At 53.8% G+C, this 12,238-nt stretch overlaps 1 protein-coding gene across 5 annotated transcripts in view; it reads right to left on the bottom strand.

Moving 5' to 3' along the window:
- Nucleotides 1-112: 112 nt before the first annotated feature.
- NR1I2 (nuclear receptor subfamily 1 group I member 2) overlaps nucleotides 113-12,238 on the bottom strand; it is a 28,423-nt gene continuing 16,297 nt past the window's right edge. For 4 of the 5 annotated variants that reach the window (XM_034659067.1, XM_019795306.2, XM_034659073.1 and 1 more), the window contains 8 exons: nucleotides 11,118-11,336; nucleotides 9,866-9,999; nucleotides 8,126-8,313; nucleotides 6,976-7,250; nucleotides 4,915-5,057; nucleotides 4,616-4,732; nucleotides 4,153-4,258; nucleotides 113-2,806 (listed from right to left, as the gene is read on the bottom strand). In XM_034659067.1, the coding sequence (XP_034514958.1) occupies nucleotides 2,662-2,806; nucleotides 4,153-4,258; nucleotides 4,616-4,732; nucleotides 4,915-5,057; nucleotides 6,976-7,250; nucleotides 8,126-8,313; nucleotides 9,866-9,999; nucleotides 11,118-11,336 (1,327 nt within the window). In that variant the 3' untranslated portion in view covers nucleotides 113-2,661. Of the gene's footprint in view, nucleotides 3,422-4,152; nucleotides 4,259-4,615; nucleotides 4,733-4,914; nucleotides 5,058-6,975; nucleotides 7,251-8,125; nucleotides 8,314-9,865; nucleotides 10,000-11,117; nucleotides 11,337-12,238 lie in introns of all 5 variants that reach the window. The other variant, XM_034659068.1, reaches the window with a different exon arrangement.

The following is a 12,238-nucleotide window of genomic DNA, read 5'->3' as shown; positions in this document are numbered from 1 at the left end:
ATGTCTGTTTCTCTTTACATCATCTTCTCCAGAAAGGAGAGGCCACCCCCCCCCAGCCTTCCCACAAGAAAACTTGACGTCAATGCTTTATTTTTTTTTAAATGATCTTTTTTATTATATTATGTTAATCACCATACAGTACATCCCCGGATTCCGACGTCAATGCTTTAATTGGGTCCTTAATGTCTGGGCCGGATAGAGCTTGGCTGTTGAGTGCCTCTGGCTCATGAGGGGGCCAGAAGGCAAGCAGTACTTACTTAGAAGGACTTTTCTCCTGAGCTTTGGAGACGGACTCCATCCTCACCTAAGACAAGACCTCGAAAACGAACAGCAGCCACAGGGGTGCCTAGAAACTAACACTTAGTTCTATGTGTTCAAAGGCACAGGAAAGGAAGTAATGGAGCAATCCAAATGTTTGAGAGTAGCTAAGTGGAATCCGGCTCCTAGCCCTATAAAGTCAAGATCCACAAAACTATTGAAGTATCCCTGTGTGAGCAATTTGGTGTATCTCACCTTGAATCTTAACTACACTTGGACTACAATAATTTTGAAAAAATATATAAATCCTATGTACATATCAACTCAGCTACCCAGGTATTTTTAAAGTCAATACTAGGACATGGGAGTTTATATCCCACCTTAATTTTGCCTTACTGTAGCCTATACTTAGCAATCATTTTGGGCTCTTGAGTGAATAGCACACTCAAAATTATTTCAATGGGGAAGAGGAGATGCATATGATTTATGAATACAGTTGAATAAAATGTATATTTCCCAATGAGTGTAATTAGACAAAATTCCTGGGAACAAAACCTGTATTCATTGTATTTGGAGAGAGAAGCTCCCCCCCCGCCCAGTTTCTTTTCTAAAAATGAGTGTGTTCTATACCCTTAATGCAGAAGAGGCTGGGAAATCTGGGGAAATGGCAAGGAATATGTCTGCTTGCTTTCACTTAGAGTGTTAATGATTTCTTATGTTCTCAAAGTCTGGCCTCCTTCTTGTGAAATGGTAAAAGCTAAACAAGTCTCTGTTCCTTAAAATTCAGTTAACTTGTAGCTTCATTTGCCTCAAAACATTAGACATTAAAAATTAATTCAATTACTACATTTTTAATTTTGGTATATATACACCAACACATATACCATATTATGGGGTGTGTCATTTTTATATGGATTTTTATATGGAATATTTTTATAAGCTAAACCGTTAAATCATTTTTGTTTTTACACCAACAGCCTTTGGATGTATAAAGGGCAATAGTAAAACATTTGTACTGTAATAAAGAAGTAATGAAGAAATAGATATGTATATTATATAATAATATTTGTTTTCCCACACCCACATTTCTTTTTTTCCCCAGGAAAGAAGGCAAAAAAAAGGTTTAAATCTTAAGCCAAAAATTAATTATTCAAGTCCTCTTGCCTTGATTTGCCACTAAACTCAGGAACATATTTGCCAAGTCTTGTCCTTAGGTGTAGGATGCCTTAAAATTAGTCAAAATGTAATTTGCACAAAAGGCAAAAACATTCTTACTCAAAATGGCTATAAACAAAGCATCCACTTTCATATTCTTTAGCTTTCAAAGGAGATGTGCAAACAGGAACCTAGAGTGCATGCATAGCTAGCACGTTTATTAACTGCCTGTCAACCTTGTCGCAGGGAGCACCCCAGTGTTCCAGCCTCAGGGGCAAACCCAAGCCCCAGTCAGACGTGGAGCAGACCTACACTAAGTCACACACATGTGCACACAGCAAGTTAGTGCCCTTCCTCCCACGAACGCATGTTCTGGAGATCCTCACTTGGGTCGCCCGGTACTTGCAGAACCCCACATAGCTCAGCATTCACAGGAAGAAATTCCTTGTGCTTCTTCTGGCCCTTACCACGCCTTTAGATCAAAGCTCTTTGTGTGTCTGCTTTGTTTTCTTAAGTTGAACTTGAAAGTCTTGGAGGTCAGGAACTATGTCTGAGTCGGCATATCCCCCATAGCAAGCTGCATATCGTTGGTGCTTACTAATGTGTTTGCATGGATGCAAAGACACAGAATGAAGGATCCAGAAGGAAGAAAGAATAGACACAGAGGTCATGACAAGCCTCTGACATTTGCTGTAGACCTTCTGGCTTCTCTCACAGACACGAACGCACCTGCTGATGGACACAGGCCTGGAACTCACTGAGCAGCTCAGGACAGGAGGCTGCGGGTTGGGGAATGACTGGAGTGGGGAACACAGGGGAACTTAGTGAAAACATCCAGGAGCTAATGAACCTGAGTGTGGGCACAGATTCTCGGATGGTCCAGCCTCAGTCACCCTTTCCCCTCTCCCACCATGACACTAGATGCCCAGACCACAGGGCTATTTCTAAGGGGAGGGTTGTCTTGCCTCTGGATGGGCCTGACCTATAGGCCAGTGCGCTCTCCATCAAGTGTCTACGGCCTCACTCTCCCCAGACTGCAGTGGGGCCTGGTGAGACCCTCGTCCCTTTCCTGAGGAATGCTGGGTAGCGCTGTCAGAGCTGCGGCTGTGAGTTCCCTGGGAAGGCAGGGCCTGAAGGGCACCGTCAGCTCTCAGCGGCATCCGTCACTCTAGTCCCAGGAATGGCAGCTCCAAGGGCAGGACTCCGGCTCCAGCTGCCCCTCGGAGGCTCTCCCAAGGCGGCAGCTGCTCAGCCATCTGTGATATTGAACAACTCCCGCATGAGGGGGCTAGCGAAGGGGTGTATGTCCTGGATACGCAGCAGCCTCTGGGTATGCTGGGCATTGATGCTGCGAAGCTCGGTGAGCATGGCCATGATCTTCAGGAACAGGAACCTGCAGGCCGCCAGAGGAAAAGTTGGGGGTGCTGTCCACCCTCACCCCCATCCACCAACCCTGGGACTGTGTTGAAGTCGCATAAGTTTGGCTGTATTACTCTTAGAACATCTCCAGCAAGCCAAGAGACAAGGCTTAGTTGAATTCCTTAAGCTTCTCTTCGTCTGCAGGTGAGAAGGGCAGAGCAGCCTTGGGGGGACTGAGGCACGGACTTGCACCCCTCGCTTGCCCCTCATGCCCTGGGCTGGAGTCCTTCGGCACAGACACCTCCATGGGAAAATCCAGGCATTGCAGGAGCCGGGTACAGAGGACGGTCTCGGGGGTGGGGTGGACTCCCTGCCCTGGCGGATGGCCGAGGGCCAGGACCAAGCGGAGCTGTTGTGGAGGCAGGGACTACAGGCTGCCTTGAGGACCCTTCCTGGGTCCAGCCTGGGATCCAGTGTCTGCCTGATGCCTCCTGGCTCCACACAGGGGAGGACCTCGCAAATCAACACACGGCCCAGAGGCTGAGCTCACCATAAAGTCGAAGTGGGCCAAGGAAGGACTTGAGGTTTGAAGTTCAGCCAGCATACCCTGTGCGGCCTTCACCCCTCAAGGCCCGGGCCTGTGGGACTGCTGAAAGCCAGTGAAGGGGTGGAAAGCCCTGTTGGGCCGAGCCCTGAGCAGCCTTCCTCCTTTGGCTGTGACCAGAACAGACTAAGGAGTTTCCTACCCTGTCTGCTCATGTTTACTCCTGGAGGAGATTAGGTAGCGCTCAGAGGCGTGGGCTCTGGACGTGTCTGCCCGGGGCCACCTCCAGATCCCACCGATCTGGCTGGGGACCCTGAGGCAGTCGCCCTGAGCCTCCAGCCCCTGGCAGGGGAGTAGTGGCACCCATCTCGTGGGGCTGTGTTCAGGATTAAAGGACAATACGTGTAAACTGCTTGGTGCCTGGGCGGGCACTTCTCCATGCAAACTGATTTGTTATTACCATCATCGTTGTCACAGCTATCTTTACTACGGCATTAGTTACTGCGGGCTATTGTCAGAAGAGCCTGTAGGAGCCTCAGGGGAGTACCTGGCTGCACCCGTCCCTTGCCGACAGGAGTGGAAAAGGGCAGGCAGGAGCTGTGCCTCAGGGAGCAATGTCCTTGGCTGGGCTTGGCCTCTGGCCCCCCTCAGCTTTCTACATTGTTGGCTGGAGCTCAGACTGACTGGGCTGGAGGCCTCAGTGGAGGCCCCAGAACAGGGCCCCAAAGCCCTGGGAATCAGAGGCTGCCCTCTCCGAGAGGCTCAGAACAGGCAGGGGGCCTAGAGGATGGGGCTGCTGGAGGGACCCCCTCACACCCTCCCTGCTTGCTGCTCACCGGTAGGCAGGCTGGGGCCGATTGCACTCAATGTAGGCCTTCAGGGCGATGGCGAACCTCTCCTGCAGCTGGTCCACCACGCTGCACTGCACCACCCCTGGGCGGTCTGGAGGGGAGGGAAGACGGCGTGGTGCCAGCAAGGCCACGGGGCAAAGACAAGATCAGTCTGGCCCAGAGAGGGCCAATTGCCAGCCAACCACCTTCCGGAGCCAGAGGCGCCCAGGCAGGGAACGGAGGGTAGCCCTCGGAGGGTGCGTCAGCCCACCAAGCCAAGGAGAAGTCAGCCGGGGGCCCCTTTCTGGCCATGCAATGAATGCGGGCAAGGCCACCGACTGGGCCCTTCCCTGGGGAGGGCAGGGGTGGGCCTGCCGCCTCCTCCAGCTACAGCTGAGGGGGTGCAAGCAAGCCAGGGGCAGGGGCCAGGGGGAAGGGAGTGGCCAGGCAGGACAGGTGGGGTCCTCACCCGGGGAGAAGAGGGAGATGGCCTGCATCAGCACGTATTCCTCCTGATGAAGCTGCAGCTTCTTCAGCCTGTAGTGGAACTTCAGCATGGGCTCCAGGAGAAGCTGCTGGAAGCCACCTGTATGTGGGTGTAGGATGGAGGGGCCAACTTCTCAGCCTTCCCTCAAGGGGGTCTTTTTTCCCATTGCCCAGTCTCCGCCCTGCAACCCCAGGACCCGCATATCCTGGTGTGGCTCCTCTCCTCCCTCCACGCGTGTGTTTGCCTCCCTCCGCCGGGGCCGGCAGGCCTCTCGTGGGCACCTGCGGGGTCTTCCAGGCAGTAGGACAGCCGGCCACACTCCCAGGTTCCCGTCTCTGCATTGAACACCGTGTTGAATCTCAGCTGGCACAGCTCAAAGGTGGCCCCCTTTAGCAGGGAGATCTGGTCCTCGATGGGCAAGTCCCTGGTGGCAAGGATGGGGGGGTGCCAGCTTCCACGCGGGGTGCTACAGGCCAGCCCCCTCCCATATCCAGAAATGGGGCTGGGGTGGGGGGCGGGAGCGGGCTGCAGTGGCTTTCAGATCGCCTCCAATGCCTCCCCTCACAGCAGCCAGGCAGGCTGCTCCTCCCCGCCCCCTCCCTCTAGGCGCCTGCTGCCACGGGGGCGGGGGGGGGGGGTCCGCACTGCCAGCACAGCATGGCACCCCCATCTCCTCCAACTCCCCACACAGCCTCTGGCCCACGGTGCATGCCTTGGCTCCTGGTCCCCAGCCTCCTACTTTCTGCCTCGATGTCCCCACTTGGGATGACTGCCCCTTTAGCTACCCTTAAGTAAACCCTGCTGGTCCTTCAAGCCACACTGTCTTTGCACGTCCCAGAAGTCCTTCCTCAGGTGCCACTCCCTTGGCAGGAGGTCCACGCTGAAGGCATAGCTGCTTCCTGCCGTCTGTTTTGGATTTAATAATTCTACTGCTTCTCTCCAGAGCCCGGATGCCGTGAACCCCCTCTCCAGGCACTAAGGACTAGCCACAGTGGCTACCTCTGACATTCATGGTTAGGCTGAGCCCCCTCCCAATCTGAGAGGCCCGACTCCCCACTGAGGGGTATTCCCAGTAGGAGCCCAGAAGGAGGACATTGAGGCTGGCTCTTGAGGGGCCCTCTGCCTGGCTTTGGTCTCCTTGGAAATTTGGTCCCTTGTTTTCTGCACCACCCACTCTCCATTCAGATCCATAATCTCAGGAAGTTGATCTAATTCTCTCAGGTTTCCCAGCGCCTGGCTCAGGACCTGGCGGGTAGCTGGCTTGGAACTCTGTGCTCCCTGCTTCCAAATCTGGCCCCTCTGATGAACTGCGACCCTGTGCAAGTTCCTTGACCTCGGTGAACCTGTTTCCTACTTGTAGAATGAAGGCAATGGTAATGCATACCTCCAGAAGCATTGTGCTCACAACTGCGCTCATAAGAAATGCAAGTAACCTCACACCTTGATGTTACACTGTGGGTCATCGGATGTCAGGGGGAATCTGCCAAGATCCACACACGTAAGCAGGCCTTCTCTTACTGCCTTGACCTAATTTGCTACCATCTGACCCGTGGCCACCCTCACCCCATTAAATAAGGCCTGCGTGTCACAGGGCAACTGTGGGCTCCTGGACTATAACCTGCCCTCTGTCTACTGATGGAATCAGGGGTTCCTTGTGTGTGTGATTCAGCTGTACCTGTCCAGGCCTGGCAAGGCCAGTGGCCAGACCCAGGAAAAATATACCATGGCCATGTCCATTCCAGGCAGACTACGTATCATGGGGCTATCTATGGCTGCCACCACGCCACAGGTCCTGGGGTTCCTGCCAACTCCAGCCGCCCATCGTGGCCCCCACACCCAGGTCTCAGGAGCCCAACCTTTGGTTCTCAGGACCCTTCACAACCTTCTCTTTGAGTCTACTCCTGTCTCTCCCCTTCTCCCTCTGGACTTCTTCCCTGTCCTTCCTACTCCTTCTTTGCTCTGGAACTGTCAACTTGTGATTCCTGCCCTTCTGCAGGAAAACAGGAAAGAGGTTCACTATCTGAATGTCCATCGTGTATGTGCCGGACGTTCCCAAGATGTTTTCTCATCTCATACAACAGCCTTGCAGCTGGGCATCATCAGCAGACGCAGAGGCCGGGCACAGATGGCTTACGTGGCAGGCCCGAGCTAATGAGCCTACAGCCAGGGCTCCACTCCCCAGCAGCACCAGCTACCCTGACGCGGCAGGGTAGGTAGAGATAAAGGAGCGTCTTTTGGCACCAATATCTCCCAGATTTAGGGGAATGCACCCTAGACCCTTTGCACCTGCTGGCCACAGCCTGCTCCGCTCCACACCCATCCAGCCAGCCACTGTGTCCTACCTGAAGTGGGAGATGACTTTGGCAAAGTTGATGATGCCTTTGAACATGTAGGTTGACATGTCAGCCATGTGGGGCAGCAGGGAGAAGATCTCTCTCCCGCAGCTGTCAGCCTGGGGTTTGTAGTTCCAGACGCTGCCATCTTCTGCCCGCAGCCGCAGAGAGACCTTCAGTGAGCACAGGTCTTCCCTGATCTGGCTCCACTTGGCAGCTTCTTCCCCCACTGGAGTCTGCAGAGATTCCGGAACCTCGCCACCACTGCTGAGCGCTTCTGGCAGCTGAGACAGGAGCCGGGAGGTGGAGAGGGGACAGGAGAGACGGCATGTATTCTCCCAAACAGGTTCCTACACAGGCCACTGCTGCAACCTGAGCAGATGCACGAGTGCAGGCATACACACGAGCGCACGCACACGCATGCACACTCAGACACACACGCATGCGTGTGCGCACGCACACACACACGTCAAGTAGTGCACTTTCTGGATCTGTGCATCAACATTCCCTCGCATCTCTGCCTGGTCAGAAATGGGTTTGCTCTCTGCCCAGTGGAATGTAAGGTGTCTCCACCTATGGGTGTGTCCCAAGCATCCCTGACTTAAAAAGGAGGTTGTGGGAGCCACGGATGGAAAGAACAGACTTCTGGGGTCACTGGCTGCCAGCTCTCTGAGTGGAACTGGTCACCTGCATGCCTGTGAGCAGAAAGCAGGAAGAGAGCACCGGCATAAGATACGGCTATCGTTGCCGAGATGACAAATGTGTCTCCGTTCACAAATGCCAGACGCCCAACAGGTCCTGACCCTGTCCTCACAAAGCCCTGAAGGCCGACTACCCTGGAGTAACTCAGCTTCCAAAACTCTGTTTCTGGCTCAGCTCCACTTGCTACCTGCCATGGAGGGAGAGAGCAGAGATTCTCAAACCTGAGCATGTGTCAGAATCGCCCAGGGGTTCTTGTCCAAACACCACCTGCTGGGCCCCACGGTCAGTGTTTCTGATGCGGCAGGTCTAGAGTGATCCGAGAACTGGCATTTCTAACAATTTCCCAGGGCCCCTGCTGCTGTGTGGACTGGGGCCACTCTTTGAGAACCCCTGGGAATGAGACTGGGGTTTTGAGGAGCTAGCATAATGGCTGAGCCAACTCGGGAAAGCCTCATACCCGGAAATTCTTGAAATTGGAGAAGGTGGTGTCGAAGGTTCTCGTCTGAGCATCCATCAGCTCTCTGATCATTGTCTGCTGCTCCTCAGTCAGACCCTTGGCTCCCACCAGCTGGGTGTCCATCTGTTCTCTCTTTTTCCTCCTGATCAGAGCCCGCCTCTGCTCCACAGCCGCATCGGACATGATCACTGCAGCGACAGCCGGGAGCAGGCTCAAGCACCTGCAGGAGCTTGGCTGCACCTGGTGACCCTCCCCAGGCAGCAGGAGGGGACGTGCTGGTGACAAAAAAACCCACCCTGTCCTAGACCGTGGGCTCCCCTGGAGAAACCCTGGGTTAAGGACGAGAATGAGGTGCAGCTGGTGTGTACCCTGTCCTAGACTGTGGGCTCCCCTGGAGAAACCCTGGGTTAAGGACAGAGAACGAGGTGCAGCTGGTGTGCACCCTCTCCTAGACTGTGGGCTCCCCTGGAGAAACCCTGGGTTAAGGACAGAGAACGAGGTGCAGCTGGTGTGCTGCCCGAGGCAGTGGTTTTTGTGACAACTTTGTCAAAAGGTGCTGGTTTTGAGTGACAGCTTTGCCACTCTCTAGCAGTGACCTTGAGCAAGCTCCTTAACCTCTCCAGGCTTCAGTTTCCTTCTTCGTAATCTGGAGCGACAGTGCTCCCCTCACGCTGCTGCCACAATGAGGCATGGTGTGCCTAGCTGAGCTCCAGGCACATGGTAAGTGGTCAGTCAGCGGCACCTGATAGTAATCTTCTTTGGTGGATTAGATACCAGCCAGACTCCTCAGAGCCCACTCCCACAAGGCATCTGGGTCTCCAAGACCCTAGAGAGCTGGGGCTACTGCTTAGCAAGAAATATCTACTCCAGCCACTTCCTATGTAGCCTGGAGCCTTAGGGTCTTTCTTGGATTTTTGGAACCTGCTTACATGTGCTGAGCAAAGAGGTGGGGGTTGGTACGAGGAACAGCAGGGACAGCCAGGTGAGGGCCTGACTCTGAGCTGGCCTGCAGGAAAGGCCCTCTGTCCACGCGCCCAGGGAACTTGTCCCCTGAAAGAGGCTGCCCACTCTGTGATCCATGGACACAAATATGCACTGGAAGCTTCCAGCCTTTTCCCCATCAGCTTTAATCTCAGAGTGACCTGGGAGCATAAGTGTACACCAGAGATCGACAGGTAGAATGAGAGCATCCTATGTCACCTGTCGTCTGTCTGCAAATGGCTCCTCTGTAGGACACCACGTTTGGGAGGCTGATGGGCACTAGCTGCTGGAAGGTTGGGGGTCGTATCACACCACGTGTCTCTGGCTTCCTTCTCCCCAGTTCACCTCGTCCAATTTGGCTAAACCACCATTAGGACAATTATGACGGCGACATAAAGAACCACGCAGGGGCATCTGCGGAGGAAAAAGAGCCTGAGATGCCAACCACACCTCCCGGAGCAGAGAATAAAGATGCACCGGCATCTGTCAAGTCCCTCCGGGATGGGCCCGTGGTTGTGTGGCGGGCAGCTTGTGCGTGCGGCCCACAAGCTCTCCTCCCTGAGTCACCCTGTTGCACACAGGCCACATGCTGACAGAGGTCCCTGTGCGTGTCTGCACACGTGCGCATACACGTCCCCACGCTTCCTTCCTACTTGAGCTCCGGTACACCTGTCCCAGGCTCACGGTGCGCCTGCGCCCCAAGCCGCGCATGCGCCCCAGCCCGCGCCCGTGCCCGCCCAGGGCACTTCCGCTGCTCACTCTCCTTCTTCATGCCGCTCTCCAGGCACTTGCGGAGGCGGCAGGCCTGGCATTGGCGCCGGGTCTTCCGTGTGATTTCGCAGGTGCCCTTCCGGAAGGGACACCTCAGCCGGGTGTTGCGTTTCATGGCTCTCCTACGAGAAAACAAAGAGCGAAAGTAAGGTTCGGGGAACACCTGGGCTTCCTAGGCTGGGGGTGGGGTGGGGGCTCCAAGCTACACTTGTCTCTGGACCCTGTTGTACTCCACACGACACAGATGTTCATCTCTTGCTGGAACGTGGCCACCGACGTGGTTGCTTTTAGACCTGCACTAGTGCCGCCGAACCCCGTGGGACCGGAGAGCAGCTCAAGCTTCGCCACATCAGCCCCAAAGCGGGGGCTTCTTCACTTAGGAGGCGCCCAGCTGCTGCAGTGCCTCCCTGGAGGTCCTCCTGTGGGTTTGACCCCCCACGTGCTGACTGGCAGCCCAACTTAGGCATTGTAGGGTGGGTCCTGGCTCTAGGGTACATTTCCAGTCACATGTCCAGGCACCAAGAACTCTGCAGACGGCCAAGTCATGCTGGCTGCCCCCGGACCTCCTGAGGGTCTCAAGTGGGCCCCTAGGTGGGAGCTGCTCTCCGCATACCCGGCCCTCTCTGAGGGAAGACTGCCAACTCCTCACACATTCTTTCTCTGCTTTCCTCCTTTTCTGGCCAGCTTCTTTTCCTCTTGATCTGAGCCCTGCATTGGGCTTTGGTCTTCATTTGGACAATGTGAACCCTTCTGTGCAGGTCTGTCTTCCTGTGAGCTGGTACTTTTCAGTCCTTAATTTTTTTACCTCCCTGTTTGCCTGTTTCTAGATGATACTGTTTTGTCCTATTCTTCTTTTATTTTATGCCATTCTTTGCTTAACCACCACCCCCTGAAGCTGATTTGAGCACTTGCGTTTTGGCTTTTCAAATTCTTTCCTCTTTTATGAACTGATTTTCCATTTTATTCAAGAATACATGGAGAAACAAAAGGGATATCTTAATGGAAGGGGCCCTTTCCCAGGTAAGATAGGAAGATGGAAGATAAAAAATCCTCTGAGATATTCATGGCTCTCCTGAAACAGTAGGAGGCTTTTGAATTGGCCACTGCCCCACATTCTGAACCCAGGAATAGGTCAAGCCGAGGCCCTGAAGCAGTGCCCAGTGGGCTAGTGGCAGAACTTGTTAGACGTGACCCAGTGTGTCAGGGTGGCAGGTGGGTGAAGGCTGGAAGGTGACTCTACCTGAAAAAGCCCTTGCATCCTTCACATGTCATGACATTGAAGTGGTAACCAGTCGCCTTATCCCCGCATACACGGCAGATTTGGAGACCCCCATCTCCCTCATCTGCACTGATGCCTGGCTTTCCGGGAGCTGAATCTGCTTCTTTGTAGGACACAGGGTCAGCATGGTTCCAGCTTTCTCCAGGTCTCACCTCCAGGTTTGCTTCCAGGCCTCTTGGTCTAGAAGTGAAAAAAACCACAGGGACTGAAGGGGCTGTACAAGGATATGCTGAGACATTCCTCCCTATGAGGCGCTCACATTCGGTTCTGCAGACCCAAGAGCTGAACCATGGGAGAACTGGGGGTGGGGTTAGACTCGTTATCGGGAGAGATGTCACACTGGCTGTGTGTATGTAATAATAGGGCCTTTCAGGAACACATGTGAACAAGAACATGGCAAGAGAAGGTTACGAGGAAGAAATGAGAAGGAAAAAGAAAGGGCTGCCTGGGTGAGGTCACAGAAGCAATTCTTGAATGGACTGAGATTAGCCCATGACCTGGTCAGAGGCCCAGGGGACAGGCCGCTTGTTGGAGATGGTTCTGGGAATGGGGAGATCTAGGGGAGACAGCCTCTCAGGCATGTGGTGGCCCAAGCTCCCAGAGAAAGCTGAAAAGCCTGGGAAGAAAGGGTAACCAAGCAAATGGGGAGAGAGGAGCCACACTCCCAGGATGCTGGAAGATAGTGGCCCACATCCCAGTCAAGCTGGGGCATAAGTGTGTAATCAAAGAACTGGCAGCCGTTTAGTAGACTTGTGTTTGAGATGCTTGCCCTGGGGAACGTTCACTTTGACAATATGCCTTGAACTCTATACTTGGAATGAGCACGGAGGATGGTGAGCAGAAATGGGGAGCTGTCCTGTTCATGATGCCTCCCGAAAGCCTCTGGGCACTGATTGCCCAGGGCCACCACACCACAGATGTTGTTGCCTTTTCTTAACCCCAAATAAAACTTTTAGTAAAATTTCAACACAAAAGTTTCTATTTCCAGCAGCATGATAGATGAAAGCAAACAGTTTTGCCTGTAAATATGAATTAGAAATTAATCTGTCTGCAACACTGCCCCTCCAGAAAACTGCATATAA

Source organism: Ailuropoda melanoleuca, chromosome 1 (genome assembly GCF_002007445.2).
Source record: "Ailuropoda melanoleuca isolate Jingjing chromosome 1, ASM200744v2, whole genome shotgun sequence".
Lineage (NCBI taxonomy): Eukaryota > Metazoa > Chordata > Mammalia > Carnivora > Ursidae > Ailuropoda > Ailuropoda melanoleuca.
The sequence above is the reverse complement of the archived record's forward strand: the minus strand, read 5'-3'. Positions and strand labels throughout refer to the sequence as shown.